This window comes from Acinonyx jubatus, unplaced genomic scaffold (assembly GCF_027475565.1).
Source record: "Acinonyx jubatus isolate Ajub_Pintada_27869175 unplaced genomic scaffold, VMU_Ajub_asm_v1.0 scaffold_29, whole genome shotgun sequence".
Classification (NCBI taxonomy): domain Eukaryota; kingdom Metazoa; phylum Chordata; class Mammalia; order Carnivora; family Felidae; genus Acinonyx; species Acinonyx jubatus.
Window position 1 is genome coordinate 567 of NW_026463948.1, and position 13,317 is coordinate 13,883.

Genomic DNA, 13,317 nt, shown 5'->3' on the forward strand with positions numbered 1-13,317 from the left:
GAGAACCACAAATCCCTCTGAAATGTCACCCGGCTGACTGACACTTCTGTGAGCTTGCCTCCTGGCATTCCAGAAGAAACCAATTTCCTCTGCTTGGCAGAGTTTCTCTATGTCTCCTCTGTCCTTTTTCCTCTCTTCCTCCCTCCCTTCTCTTCTACTCACTCTCCCCCTCCCCCTCCTCCTCCTTTTCCTCTCCCCTCCTCTCTCTTTCCTCCCTTCACTCCCAATGTTCCAGACCATGTCCTTCAGATCATTGCCCTAGACAGGCCATCCTGTACCACCCAACCTAAATTAGCTGGAACAACAAAAGTGCAAGATTAAACTGAAGGGGGGTTTAGAATTTGCTGAAGATTTCAGCATTTCACCTCAAGGGAGAAATACAGATTATTCGCTAAGTGGTTTGGGACACCTTGACTAAAACTTTTTGGAAAGAAAACAAACTTACATACCAATGTTCTTTCTCACGAAAATTACCTCCCAGGATGTTAAAGTTTTAAAGTACTAGAAGATGTTCTCAGTGAATATTTTTGTAATTTTATACTGAGGAGGGCCTTTCATAGGAAATGCAAACCGCAAATTATACTGAAGCAATGGATCACATAAACAAAAAAATTTTAAGCCACTCTATACCGAAAGACCAGGAGCAAAGATAAAATGAAGAAATGGCAAGGAAAGGTATTTTCCAATTATAACAAAACTTTGATATTCTAAACAAGTTAAAAAAAAACAAGTATTTATTAACAACAGTGGACCAATGCATATTTAAGTCTTCTTTACAGGTTTCTGTAGCTTCTCTTAGGCTATTTCACTCAGTACTATTATTGTTATGGTTAAACATAACAAGAGTGCAAGAGCGGACCTCATTTTTTGCGTGTTAAATTTGAGTAATCTTACTCAAATGTGAATAGAGATGTCCACTTGGCAGCTGGATACAGGAGTCTGCAGTGTGGGCAATGTCTGCGATGAAGATACAAATCTGGGACCCAGGACACGGCCCAGAGAGCCCCGAGCCTGCACGAGCTCGCCACAGGCAGCCGAGAGCCGGTATAGGGGGACAAGTGGCCCACGCACCGAGCCCTGGGATCCTGGGACACTCCGAGGTGGCAGAGCAGAGAGGGAGCCGGCGGCAGAGACTGAGGAGGGGAGGGAGGGACCCTAAGACTGCAGGGTGGCCTCCTGGAACAGGAGTCAGACGTGCGCGCCCGCACACACACCTACCCACCCACCCACACACACACCCGCACACACCCACACCCACACCCACACCCACCCACCCACCCACCCACACACACACACACACTGGGGGCAGGAAGGAGGTGGTCAGGAGGGAAGAGAGAGTGATCCTCTCCCCGGGGTGCTGCTGATGGTCAAGGGCGATGAGGCCCTAGAATGCTCACTGTGTTTGACAGCGAGATCCTGGAGACCTGCAAAGACAGGGTCGGGTGTGGGGTGAGGGTCAGGAGGGGTCGAGGAAGTCAGGTGCAGGGTGGGAGTTGGGAGGGGACAGGGAGATGGGATGTGAGGTGTGGTTCCGGAGGGGACGGGGAGACCAGGTGCGAGGTGGAGTCAGGAGGCGATGAGGAGATGGGGTACGGGGTGCAGGGTGGGGGTCAGGAGGAGACGGGAAGATTTGGCAAGGGGTGCAGGCTGGAGGTCTGGAGGGGATAAGGAACTCAGGTGCGGGGTGGGGGTGTGTGTCAGGAGGACACAGGAATGTCAGGTGCGGGGTGGCAGTCGGGAGGGGACCAGGAAGTTGGGTGGGGGGTGGGGGTCAGGAGGAGTCAGGGAGATCGGGTGCTCGGTAGGGTTCGGGGTCAGGAGTGGATGAGGAGTTCAGGGGAGGAGTAGGGGTCAGGACGGGACAGGGAGGTCGGGTATGGGATGAGGGTCAGGAGGGGACGGGAGGTTGGGTGCAGAGTGGGGGTCAGGTGGGAACTGGAGGTTGGGTGCAGATTCCGGATCGGGAGTGGATGGGGATTTGGGGTGTGGGGTGGGGGCCAGGTGGGGCGTGGAGGTTGAGTGGGCAGTGGGGGTCAAGAGGATGGCGGAGGTTGGATGTGGGGTAGGGTGGGGGTCAGGAGGACACAGGAATATCAGGTGTGCAGTGGGAGTCACGAGTGTCCAGCAAGGTGGGTGGAGGGGTGGGTGTGAGGAGGAGTCATGGAGATCGGGTGCCAGGTAGGGGTGGGGATCAGGATTGGATGGGGAGGTGGGGTGTGGCTGGGGGGGGCAGGGGGTGAGAGGGAGATCGGGTTCAGGGTAAGAGTCAGGAGGGGACGGGGAAATCAGGTGCAGGGTGGCGGTGGGGGACAGGAGAGAACGAAGTGATCCGGGGCTTGGCAAGAGTGGGGGTCGGGAGGGGACGCAGAGGTTGGGTGCAGATTCCAGGTCAGTAGCAGATGGGGAGATCAGGTGGGGGGCTGGGGTTCAGGAGGGGATGGGGCTTGGGTGCGGGGTGGGGTCAGGACGGACCGGGAAATTCGGGTGTCGGGTGGGGGTAAGGAAGGGACCAGGTGATCGGGTGCGGGGTGTCAGTGGGAGTCAGGAGGGGATGGCGAGATTGGGTGCAGGGTGGGGGTCAGGTGGGATCTGGAGGTTGGGTGCAGATTCCGGATCGGGAGTGGATGGGGATTTGGGGTGCCGGGTGGGGGTCAGCAGGGGACGTGGATGTTGGGTGCAGGGTGGGGTCAGGAGGGGCCGGGAAATTTCGGGTGTCGGGTGGGGGTCAGGATGGGACAAGGTGATCGGGTGCGGGGTGCAGATGGGGATCCGGAGGGGATGGCGACATTGGGTGTGGGGTGGGGTCAGGGGGGGACCTGGAGGTTGGGTCCAGATTCCGGATCAGGAGAGGATGGGGAATTGGGTGCGGGTTTGGGGGTCAGGAGGGGATGGGGAGATGGGGTGTGGGCCAGGAGGGGACGGGGCGTTTGGGGACAGCGGGTCCAAACCAATCCCGGGAAGGGCCGCACTGTGGCCGCCGAGCACAGAAGGCGGTGGCTTCGGGGTGGCCAAGTCGCAGCGTGTGCAGAGGTGGGGGGCTGCAGCCCTTCCCACGTGCCGGGGACCCGCAGAGAGCGGGGTGCGTGGACGCAGGAGGGACAAAAGAGCTCAGGCAGGGGAGGACGGCTTGGCAAGGGAGGGAGCGGCCCCTCCTCGCCAGCCCGGCTCCGGGGGGGCCCTCCTCCCCCAGGTCCTCACCGCTCTGGACCGAGACGCCTCCTGTCGGAAGCCTAAGCTGGGGCAAAACCTGGAACAGACCATCAGCCTCGTGTCCGGCAACAGCTAAGGGTGGCGGAACCGGCGAGGAGGGGGCGTCCCAGGCCTGAGGTGACCTCGGGGCCGAGCCCTGGATCGGGTGGCACGGGGGCGGGGATGGGGTGGTCACCGGTCTCTCGTGCCCTGCGCACACCCGGGCCCCCTTCATTAGTGCCTTTCTTTGGGCCCTGCGTGGGGGCGGTGGTGACAGGACCAAGGGTCCTGACCCCGGCAGCAGCAATATCCCCGCCGTCCTACCCTCGTGCCCCCGGGTCGTGCCAGCCCCTGCCCCCTCTTCCTGTTTATACCCCCAACCACCTATTTATTTAATTTATCTGCACCTCACCGTGTCCGTCTGTCACCACGTGCCCCTTCTCTGGGATGTGGACAACCTCACGCCCCTTCCGTCCTTGGGTCGTCCTGGCTCCCTGGTGGCACGGTCAGCCTCGGCCTCGCCTCTGGCACCTGCCCCTGGCCGTGGCCGGCCCCGCCGGGTCCGAGCAGGGGCCCCCGACACCAGCAGCACTTGACGGCGAGGAGGGGGGCGCCCAGGGTGAGGCGGCGAAGCCATGCCCAGACTGTGGCTGCGCCCAGGGGTCTCCCCGCGGCTGGGTCCCGGCATCCCCTGCGGACTTCTCGGGGGTCGGACCGTACCTTTCTCGGGCGCCCTGTCCCCAGCACCTGGGGAGCTATGAGCGGGTTCGTGCCAGGGCCCCACGTGGGCCTGGGGGCTCTGGAAGTCTCCCTCTCCAGGCCCGAGCGCCCAGCTTCCTCGGCGTGGTGCCCGCTCAGCCCGGACCCGTCACCCCCGCTGCCCTGTCCTGCGCCCGGACCCGTCACCCCCGCTGCCCTGTCCTGCGCCCGGCCCGAGGGGCCGAGGCGGCAGTGCCTTACCCCTCTGTTCCGTCTTCCCCCTCCGAGGAATCTGGCCCCGGCGCGTGGTCCCGGAAACCCAGCTGTCCCCTCTGTTTTGGCATGAGCTTCTTTGTCGTCGTTCCTGGAACCTTGTTTCTGAATTAAACGTCGGGAAAACGGTGGCAGTGTGTGGCAGGTGGCTGGTCGGCGAGCAGGGAAGCAGGTGGGGAGGCTGTTGGACTCTGGAGGAGCTGGGCTCCCTTTATGGGAGGAAGGGTGACCCGTTGCAGGGGTCCCGCGCATCTGAGGAGGTCCAGGGCCACGTCCGATCCGTGCCAGCAAACCCCGGTGGCTCTCCCGTCAAGATCCAGTCGGAACCCGTTCCCTTCTCCCCACCTCCACTGGCCGCAGCCTGGGGGTCTCTCGCCTGCGTGCCAGTCTCCCCACTTCTGTCCTGCCTGCCCTCGTCCCCTTCCCAGCGCAGCAGGCACTGGGAACCTGATAAGACGTAAGCTGCATCCCGTCCCGCTCCGTGCAAGACTCCCTAGGGTCATCGACAGCACCCAAGCTCCTTCGTGTCCCACGACGCTTTACTGCCGCAGGTGCACCTCCATGCTGACGGGCCCACCTGCCTCTTACCCCCCGACACCTGTGAAAGTAATGCAGGTGGGGAGAGCGTGGGACGCAACCTTAAGGAGAGCGGCCAGGAATGCTATTTGAGTGGGCCAGATGGAACCCCGGGGGACGAGAGGTCCAGGCAGGGAAGAGGCAGTGCAAGGGTCCTGAGGCAGGCCTGGGCCTGGTGTGTTTCAGAGAAGGGAGGAGGCCAGTGTGGCTGGATCCGAGTGAGCAAGGTGGAGAGGGGAGGGAAGGAGGCCGTGGAAGATGCGGGCCGGATCACATCTGACGCGGCGGGCCGCGGGGCAGGGCTCTGGCTCGTCTCTGGGAGGGGAGCCCGGGGACGCGTTGGAATCGACTTGTTTTGTGACCTGACTGACGTGTTAAGGCCACCCGGCACCTTCAGCAGTCCGTCTGTGGGGCCAGGGCGGTGGCCTAACTCTGGGCTTTGCTGGGAGAGGGAGGGAGGCTCACACTAAGTTCCGGTCTCTTGACGATCTGGCCCCACAATTCCGGGCCAGTCTTGGGAGCCCTATCCGGAAAGGGTGGGTCCCAGTGCCCCTTCTCTTTGTCCCTTTCCTCCAGCTGCCCCTTGCAGTCCCTCCCCTCCCTCTCTGGACTCTTACCCACAGAAGACTCTACCACCATACGGCTTGAAGGCCTACCAGCTAGGAGCCAATGCCTTTGTAAACTTAAAGAGCCCAGTTTCTCTGTTAAAAGAAGGGAGAGCCACGTTCTCAGGTGAAGTGACAAGAAAACCTACGGTTCCTCAAGTCAATGAAGGACAAGACTTTTCTATTGCAAGTGAAGAAAGACAAAAAGAAAAGCAATAAAAAGTATTCACGACGGGGCTGCCTGGGTGGCGCAGTCGGTTGAGGGTCTGACTTCGGCTCAGGTCACGATCTCACAGTTGGTGGGTTTGAGCCCTGCGTCGAGCTCTGTGCCGACAGCTCAGAGCCTGCAGTCTGCCTCAGATTCTGTGTCTCCCTCTCTGTCTCTCTGCCCCTTCCCCGCTCACGCTGTCTCTGTCTTGCTCTCAAACACTAAATAAAAGCATTCAAACAAAAGAGAAAGAAGAAAGAAAGAAAAAGAAAGAAAGAAAGAAAGAAAGAAAGAAAGAAAGAAAGAAGAAAAAAAGGATTCATGTTGGTTTAACCAAAGGGAGAGTTTCTGGATGTGTGTAACTGAACGATCGTGGCGGGGGCGGGGGGCGGGTAGTTCTGTCTTCAGGCATGGCTGGATCCAGGATTTGGTTCTCTGCCATGTGCCTTCCTGCTCTTGCTTCCCATCTGTCCAGTGTCAGCCTGTTCCCTCCCCCCGCCCCCGTAGCCCCGGCAAGGCCGGAAACGAAGGAACCAAAACCGTGTTTGCTTACAGAGATCATGACCATGCATGTAGAAACTCCGAGGGAACCCTCGTGAGGCTAGCACTCCTGTTTAGCGAGGTTCCAAGACACAAGCTACTCAGAGGGAGCTAACCACCCCCCACCCCGCCCCCAAACCCGTAGCCACTTGTGGCACCACTCCCTTGCTCATCGGAAACAAGGCCAGTAAGCCCCAAAATTCCTATTCTAGTGTTTCCGTGCTTATTTCCCTGGTACAAAAGGAGTCTTCTACTTCGGCAGGAAGCCACCCTACTGGTTGGTGATGCGGGGAGACCAGACTTCTGGCGGCGGGGCGCCTTTTCTGGAGAGCACTTGTGTGCCGAGAAGCTATAGAACGCGGGAATTCTACCTCTTGGAAACGATCTGAAGGAAGTAACTGTTCGCGCAAAGACTTCTGTTCAAGAATCCCATTGACTCACACGACCCGACTGCCCAACATTATGTAATAATACATTTGTCTGTCTCGTGGATAACAGTTTTTGAAGAGTTTTTAAGGAGTGGGAAAGCTAGTACGTTCAACGGGGAAAAACAAAAACAAAACAAAACAAAAAGGATCCCGAGAAAAGTTAACGCTAAACTGGAGAATGCATACATTATACGTTGTTATCCGTTTAACGGGTAAATACAACTAGGAACGTATTCCAAAACGTCAGCAGTATTTACCGCTGAATATAGGACCTGATTTTCCTCTCCCTGAGTCGTCTTCGATAAGCTTGGGCTGCTGGACTACGATTCCCAGAACCTCCCTTCCACCACCAGAACAAAGGTAAGAAAACGTGGAGGCGCAGGAACTGAGAAGAAACTCGGACACAAAAGAGTAGCTCAGTTTCATGTTGTGCAGTAACAAACACGTAAGCGCCCGTCCCTCCGGGCGCAGGGAAGGAACTGAAGTGGGCCAAGAGCCACCGAGGCCCGGACCTGCAGAACGTTAGACCCCCGATAATAAAGTGGCCAGGACGCCAAGTGTCAACGCCCCGTGCCTTGCCCAGTGAGGGCTACCAGGTTAGGCCTCGGCCCCCTTTCCCGGGCCTAGGCGTCGCGGAGGCCGGGACCCCAAAGCGCGAATGTTTCGTATCACCAGGGGAAGCCGGTCCAGGAAGGAGTTGACGGAAACTCGGAAGCAGATGGGGTCTTCAGTAGTCCATCTCCTAGAAGTGAGGGAAGAGGGAAATCCGGTTAAAGGGGAGACCTGCTGTGGAGGTGCAGGGCACCAGCCCCTTCCCCCACACAACCCCCCCCCCCCCCCGCCTTCCACCTAACGCGTGCGTCGGGGCCTCCACGACGGCACTGGAAGGCAGAGATGCGACCACGGCACCCGCCGCCACCGCCCACCCGTCCCGCGCGTACTCTTGCTGGAGGACTCACACGGCCAGGGCGCTGCCCCTCACGCAAAGCTCCTTCTGAGCCAACCCTCGGTGGCGTTGGACGTGTGTAGTCAGGGCCCTGCGGGCCATCTCTGCCTCCAGGGGCGACCGGAAAGACACAGTGAGCCTGCTGGGAGGCACCCGGTTAAGGCACAACGGGCTCCTGGAGTTCCCATGGCCTGAAGCCTCCTGACCACTCAGAGGCCCCCTTCTACCCCCGGGACACTCGCGCTCCCTCCCGCCACCTCTGCCCACCCTGAGCCGCTTCCCCCACCCTGGGGGCCCGCGGGCACCGGCCGTCCCTGTCCCGCCAGGCTGCCCACCCCCGCCCCCGTCCGTCCCGTCCCCGGGCTGCCGCCCTGCTCCCCAGCCACCCCGCCACGGCCCCTGCCCAGACAGGCTCCACGGAAAGGATACAACTCCAGCAGTCCTGAGGAGACGCCCCCTGCGTCTCCACCGGGGGCCAGGGCCCTCGGGGCCCGTTCGGCCAGGGGAGGGGCGCAGGCCCCCTCGACCACTGCTCCCTTGCTGCCAGGGCCACCCTCGCCATCGTGGCGGCTGCAGTTGCCCTGGCGACCGGGACCTCGGGGGCTAAGCTGGGGGTCGTGGCCGTCCGTGCCTCCGTCGGAGGCCTGTGGGCCTGCCCCCGCGTCCCCCGCGCCACCCTCGGCGCCGTCCGCGCCGTCATCGTCAGGGGCCTGCGTGACCGCCACTTCCTCCGCGCCGTCGTCCGGGGCCGGAGAGGCCACTTCGTCGTCCGGGGCCCTCATGGCCGCCGCACCGGCCTCCTCAGAGCCCACCGCTACGCTGCGCCCACTGTCGGCGGACCGCTGAGACCCCTGGCAGGCCTCGCGAAGCCCGGCCCCTCGGCGCGCAAGGCTGTCGGGGATGGCCAGGGCGCCTGCGCAGACAGACCCCGCGGAGCTGGTTCCCACCGAGCCGGCCTCGCTGTGTTGGCCCAGAGCCTGGATCCGGTCGACGCTGACCCCGAGGAGATGGAGGCTGGTTCCGGAAGCTGCGCCCCTCGACGCGTGACGTCACTGTCGGGCTCCTTCGTCCCCGAGAGCATTCTGGTGAGGCCACTGGCACGTGACTGTTTCCGGCCCAGCCCGCCCCTCCCCCCAAGCGTGTGTCTGCGCAGGCGCCAGCCGGGCGCACGTGCGAGCAGCCGGCTGACCGCCGCCCGCCCGGGTCCCGGGCATCGAGGCGTGGGCCGCGCTCAGGCGCTTCTGGGCAGCACCGTGCCTGTCCCTGTCCGTGGGCTCCCCGTACGGCTCGGGTCTGCGTGTGCCGGGACCCGTCCCCGGGGGCGGGGGGGGGGGGGGCCGACGCGGGATGCCGAGCAGGGGCCACTCCCAGGCCCTGACTGTCCTCAGGGAGCATGCCTGGCACGGCCCCTAGGGGAGCTGGAAGGGACGGGCCTGGCTCCCTCACCATTTCTCGGTCCCGGGCGCCGTCAGTCCCCCAGTGCCTGCCAGCCTGGGGGAGGGTACACCGCCGAGGGCGCGACCGGCCTCCGGCCGGGGGCTCCCGGGCTCCCGGGCTCCCGCCTCCCACACCGCAATGGCTGCGGGCTTGGGCCGGGGGCCCGGGGGCCCAGGGGGGCCCAGCTGGACCCGAGGGCAGCGGCACGGGGGAGCACCGCCCCGGCGACAGCTCCCCGGTCGCTTTGCCCTCTGCTGCGGCAGTCCTGACGGGCTGTCCCTCCCCCAGGAACAAAGTCTTGCGGCTCTCGGGGGTGGGGGGCTGGACGTGCCAGGGGCCCTCAACTGGGAGGTGACCCTGTGTCTGCCGGCCTGCTCGGTGCTGGCCTACTTCTGTGTCTGCAAGGGGGTCAAGTCAACAGGAAAGGTACAGCTGGAGGCGGGCGGGTCGGGGTGGGTGATGATGGCAGGGGTGGGGGCAGCATGGCCGGTGGGGAGAAGGGGTGTCTCTGCCGGGGGGGGGGGCCGGGGCACCCCGCCACGTGAGGTGACCGGGCCAGGGCCTGAGGCGGGGGCAGGTCCTTGAACCCAGCCCGGTGGATTTCCCACGCGTGCCCGGGTAGTCCTCCGCAACCTCCAAACTCCAGCCCAGCCGCCTCCCGTCCTGAGGGGACAGGCCCAGGCGACCGCCAGCTGAACTTGCCTGTGTCGGGCAACCCCGCCCCAGTTTCCCTCTCTTCCTCACTCACTACTTCCTCACTCTCTGCTTTGCGGCCAGCCTGGGGGGACCCGGCCCGTGGCCCTCCCTTGCCTACCTGTCCTGCTCTGCTGAGGGTGGGACGGAGGCAGAGGTCTTCGCGGTCACCTCGCTGTCGCCTCTGTCTCCGGCCGGCCCAGTCCACTCCCGTCCTGCCCAGGACCCTGCCTCTGTGCAGAGAACCACAGGAGGCATGGGACCTGCCTCCAGGCCGATGTCCTGCTCCCCACCCGGGGAAGGTCCTGCCTCCGCCCTCCCTCTCTACAGCTGACCTGTCCTTGCGGGGACGGCCGATGGCCAGCTGAGCACCCCGCTTCCTTCGGGAGGAGCCCAGGCTCTGAGGAGTAGAAGGGGGTGCTGCAGGCTGGCCTCCCGCTTGACCTCGGAGCGGACCGTACCACAGTGGGGGGAGTGTGGCCCGCCTGCCCCCCTGCTGAGGCTGGGGGCCCCTAGTGGGGAGGCGGCGCCGCAGGGCCCCTTCTGAGCAGGTGCCCCCCGTCCCCCCTCCCCCTGCCCCAGATCGTGTACTTCACGGCTACCTTCTCCTGCGTGGTCCTCGTCGTGCTGTTGGTGCGGGGAGTGCTGCTGCCCGGCGTCCTGGATGGCATCATCTGCTCTCTCAAGCCTGACTTGTGGAAGCACTCACTGGGTCGTGAGTGCCGGCACCACGTGGGGCGTAGAGATCACGCACACAAGGATGTCAAAGAATTGAAAACACTAAAGGTCACGTAAAGTCACTGTGAACCTTTTGGGGGAGAAATACACAAAAAAGAAGTGGGGACCACCCTCAATCCCACCACACAGAGATACGAGGTGTTTACACTTCAGGCTACCGTTGCAGGATTTCCGTGCACATAGACAGTAGCTTCCTAAGTTGGGATTTTAGTGATTTCCCTTTTGCACTGTGGTGTTTCCTATGCGACCGCATCCCTGTTCTCCATGGCCACTAACTACTTTAGCTCCAGTCGCCATCCCTTCCCTCCTTGCCTCCTACTGGCAGGCTTGCCCCCCCGACAGGAGCCCCTTCGTGACCTTCCCAGACGGCCGATCTGATCCGCACCTGTGCTCAGTCGCCCCCTCCAAAGGCCGCTTTGGTGTGTCCACCTGTACCGGGGAAGGGGACGGGGTGCGGGGCCGTGTCCGTCTGGGCTGTGGCCCATCTCCCTCCACGAACCGCTGCGAGGTCGTGGAGCCCCACGTGCTGGGGACACTGAGCCCAAGGAAGAGGCAGGGCCCTCTGGACAACAGGCCGTGGTGTCTGGCGGCCTCCCACGAGGTCTGGGGAGGGGCTAGGGGTGTGGGGAGGGGGTGGAGCTGAGGTAGGACTGGTTTGCGTGGGTGCAGCGGGGTCACACGTCACAGCGCGTGGCGACGATTGGTGAGGGAGCAGCTGCTGGAGAGGCGGCCGAGGGCGGGGACTCTGGGAGCCCAGGGCAGAGCTGGCTTCGGGGCAGGGGCGCGGGAAGCAGTCCCGGCCCGGGAGGAACACAGGGGGGTCCGTTTGCTCAGGCGCTCCTGGGAGCCCGGTTGCTTTGGATGCTTGGGGGCGGAGCCTTAGGAGGGAGCCCTCGTTGGCTAGGAGGACAAGGGTTGGGGGGGGGGGATATTCTCTAGGGGCTCCTGGCAGAGCTGGCTGGGCGGGAACCAGTCAGGCGCCCAAGGGAATGGCCGGGAGGTGGGGGTGGGGAAATGTTGGCCTCGGCGCTCCCGGGAGGCCGGGTGACTTGCGTGGGCTTTATGAGGAAGCGCTCATAGTCTAGGTAAGCCAGGGGGTCTCCCAGGGCCCAAGGGCGGAAAGGCCGGCTGGGCGGGCACCGGCCGCAGGCCTGGCGGCCTCACTAGGAACCCTAGGAGCCCGTTGGCGCAGGCGCCTGGGGGTGGCGTCGAGCTGTGATAGGCGGGGCTTCCGCAGCCAGGGTCCGAGAGAGCCTGGGACAGCATCGCTTTGGCGGGAACCGGCCACGCGCCCGGCAGCCTGGCAGCCTCCTGACGGCCCGTTTGCGCGTGCGCGGGGAGGGCGGGGTCGGCGCGCGGGGCGGAGCTTCGGGAAGGAGCCGCAGCGCCTCAGCCGCCAGCCGACTGGGCGAGCGGCCGGACCTGTGTTCAGGGGACTGGACCTGAGGCGGAGCCTGACGACCATGGAGGCGGCAGACGCAGCCGCAGGCGGCGAGGCGGGCGGCGCCGACAACGCCCGGGATGGCCAGGGGGGCCAGGAGGGCCAGGAGGGCCAGGGAGGCGGCCTCGGCCGCCGCGGGCACGGTCATGGCCTCGGAGGCGCGGACGCGGAGGCCGCGGTCGCCGGCGAGGCTCCGCGTGTCCCGCGACCACCTCACGCCCCCGGGCCAGGCGGAGATGCCCTCTCCACGGCCGGAAGGCCGGAAACCCGAGTACACATATTGTATCCTAGCCGAGGGGACAGCGGGCATGGGCAGGGGGCGGAAAGGGAGAGGAGCTGTGGTAACCTGAGGTGCGCGGGGCAAAGATCTGAGAGCAGGGTGATCACGGGGTGGCTGGAGAGAGGTGGGGGAGGAGGAAGGAAGGAGATCAGGGGGGAAACGGGTTCCCGGGGGCGGTGGGCGGACATGGGCCTGGTAACGGGGTGGCCGCGAGCCATTAGGGTCGGGAGTGGGTGGCCTCGTCAGGGTGGCCTGAGAAGGGGGCTCAGGCCCTAAGTGAGTAGTGGTGGTACCTTAACCGAATCTGCACCCAGCGCCCTCGGCGTGCCTTTCCCGTCCCAGTTGGAGGCGGAGATCGCCCGTGCGTCTTTCGCCCCATATCGGGAACCGTATGGATGCCTTGTGGAGCAGCAGCTCACTGTGTTCGGCAGCGTCCTGGCCATGTTAGTTCTGGAAGGGCCGGGGTCGGGGTGGCTGCAGGTGGCGGGTCCAGTCTCCATGGGGGGGGGGGGGGGCGCTCTCTGTTGGATCGTCGAGGGCTAGGTGCGGGCCAGGGCCTGCAGGCTCTAACACCTGCACCTGCGGGTAGGGGGTTCGCTCCTGGGGGCGGGGAAGGGTGCAAGGGATGGGTACCTGGGCGGGGAGGGGAGCTGAGCGAGGAAGGGGAGGATCCACCACCTCCAACTTGATTGCCTTTTCTCCTCTCTCAGCCGCTGGAGAGCTGAAAACCCTTTCCTCCTCCGAATTTCCATCATCAACTTTCTTGACCAGCTTTGCGTGGTGATTCGGACCATGCAGCGCTTCCGGTTCCCGGTTCCTGCTAAGCCTGCGCTGGCGAAAGGGGGCTAAGGTCTAGCCTCGTGTCCCCCGTCTGGGCGGTCCGTCCTTCCTAGGGCAGTGATGCCTGCACTAGCTGCCACCTGAGGTTGGGGGCCTGCCTGGTCTTCTGAGGGCAATGAGGGCCCGAGCCCTTGGGCACTCATGGTCCCCTTGTTTTGTTTGCCATTTAAATGTTTGCTACTGCAGAAAATAAAACTGAGCTTTGCTATTCCCTGTTCCTTCTCAGTTGCGGCACCCCCGGATAGTCTTCCCTTTGTCCTCAGGTGGGGGGCGGGGCGGCTCCTGGGATGTCAAGGTGCAAGTCGCGGAAGGTGATAGAAGGCAGTTTGGGAACTGGCAGAACCCACGTGCGTCCTGTCCTTCGGTATCAAGGACTCTCGACATGTGGGAATATGCCCATCGTTTGCACGTTTCGCATTACTCC

At 63.2% G+C, this 13,317-nt stretch overlaps 1 protein-coding gene and 1 long non-coding RNA gene across 3 annotated transcripts; one reads left to right on the plus strand and one right to left on the minus strand.

The window, feature by feature from the left end:
• Positions 1–6,927: 6,927 nt before the first annotated feature.
• LOC128313767 (uncharacterized) lies at positions 6,928–7,915 on the minus strand. 2 transcript variants are annotated; one of them, XR_008294817.1, is made up of 3 exons: positions 7,894–7,915; positions 7,478–7,606; positions 6,928–7,260 (listed from the first exon to the last, which is right to left on the minus strand). It is a non-coding gene; the product is annotated as an uncharacterized LOC128313767 (long non-coding RNA). The 2 variants fall into 2 exon arrangements; XR_008294818.1 differs by having other exon boundaries at positions 7,478–7,603; positions 7,894–7,914.
• Positions 7,916–11,709: 3,794 nt separating this feature from the next.
• LOC113597207 (EKC/KEOPS complex subunit LAGE3) lies at positions 11,710–13,101 on the plus strand. Its single transcript, XM_027052958.2, has 3 exons — positions 11,710–12,055; positions 12,368–12,496; positions 12,764–13,101. Exons 1-3 carry the CDS (start codon positions 11,796–11,798, stop codon positions 12,900–12,902), a joined length of 528 nt encoding a protein of 175 aa, XP_026908759.2. The 5' UTR covers positions 11,710–11,795; the 3' UTR covers positions 12,903–13,101.
• Positions 13,102–13,317: the final 216 nt, after the last annotated feature.

Coding starts and splice junctions, on each gene's coding strand:
- LOC113597207 (XM_027052958.2), top strand. CDS start 11,796: ATGGAGGCGGCAGACGCAGCCGCAGGCGGCGAGGCGGGCGGCGCCGAC. Junction 12,056..12,367: donor GAAACCCGAGTACACATATT/GTATCCTAGCCG, acceptor ATCTGCACCCAG/CGCCCTCGGCGTGCCTTTCC. Junction 12,497..12,763: donor TTCGGCAGCGTCCTGGCCAT/GTTAGTTCTGGA, acceptor CTCCTCTCTCAG/CCGCTGGAGAGCTGAAAACC.